The sequence below is a fragment of the Ailuropoda melanoleuca genome, chromosome 15, assembly GCF_002007445.2.
Source record: "Ailuropoda melanoleuca isolate Jingjing chromosome 15, ASM200744v2, whole genome shotgun sequence".
NCBI lineage: Eukaryota > Metazoa > Chordata > Mammalia > Carnivora > Ursidae > Ailuropoda > Ailuropoda melanoleuca.
Window position 1 is genome coordinate 65,064,764 of NC_048232.1, and position 281 is coordinate 65,065,044.

Below are 281 nucleotides of genomic sequence, written 5' to 3' on the forward strand. Positions count from 1 at the left end.
CCCGGCCTCGTGCCCTCGGCCCGGCGCCCCCACAGCCGCCCCGCCCGCTCCTCTCACCCGGGTCTTGCAGCGGTGGTGCCGGCCCGGGTCGGAGTAGGTCCGGTCCACGGTGAGCGCCGTGTCGCTGCCCGGCATGTCGGCGCTGGCGCCGGCAACTTTCCCGTCTCCGCCCGCCGCCTCGCCGCCAGCCGCCAACCGTGCTCAGGCTCGCCCTGGGAGCCGCGGCCGAGGGGGCGGCGCGGGCTGCTGCAGCTGTTGCCGACACCCGCGCGGCTGCCCTG

The 281-nt window shown here is 79.0% G+C and overlaps 1 protein-coding gene across 1 annotated transcript in view; it reads right to left on the reverse strand.

Annotated features, from left to right (window-relative positions):
* Nucleotides 1-275, reverse strand: part of TMCC3 (transmembrane and coiled-coil domain family 3) — a 67,865-nt gene extending 67,590 nt beyond the window's left edge. Inside the window, exon 1 of the mRNA XM_034643715.1 lies at nt 58-275. Within this exon, the coding sequence (XP_034499606.1) occupies nt 58-135 (78 nt within the window). The 5' untranslated portion in view covers nt 136-275. The remainder of the gene's footprint in view (nt 1-57) is intronic.
* Between the last annotated feature and the right edge of the window lie 6 nt (nt 276-281).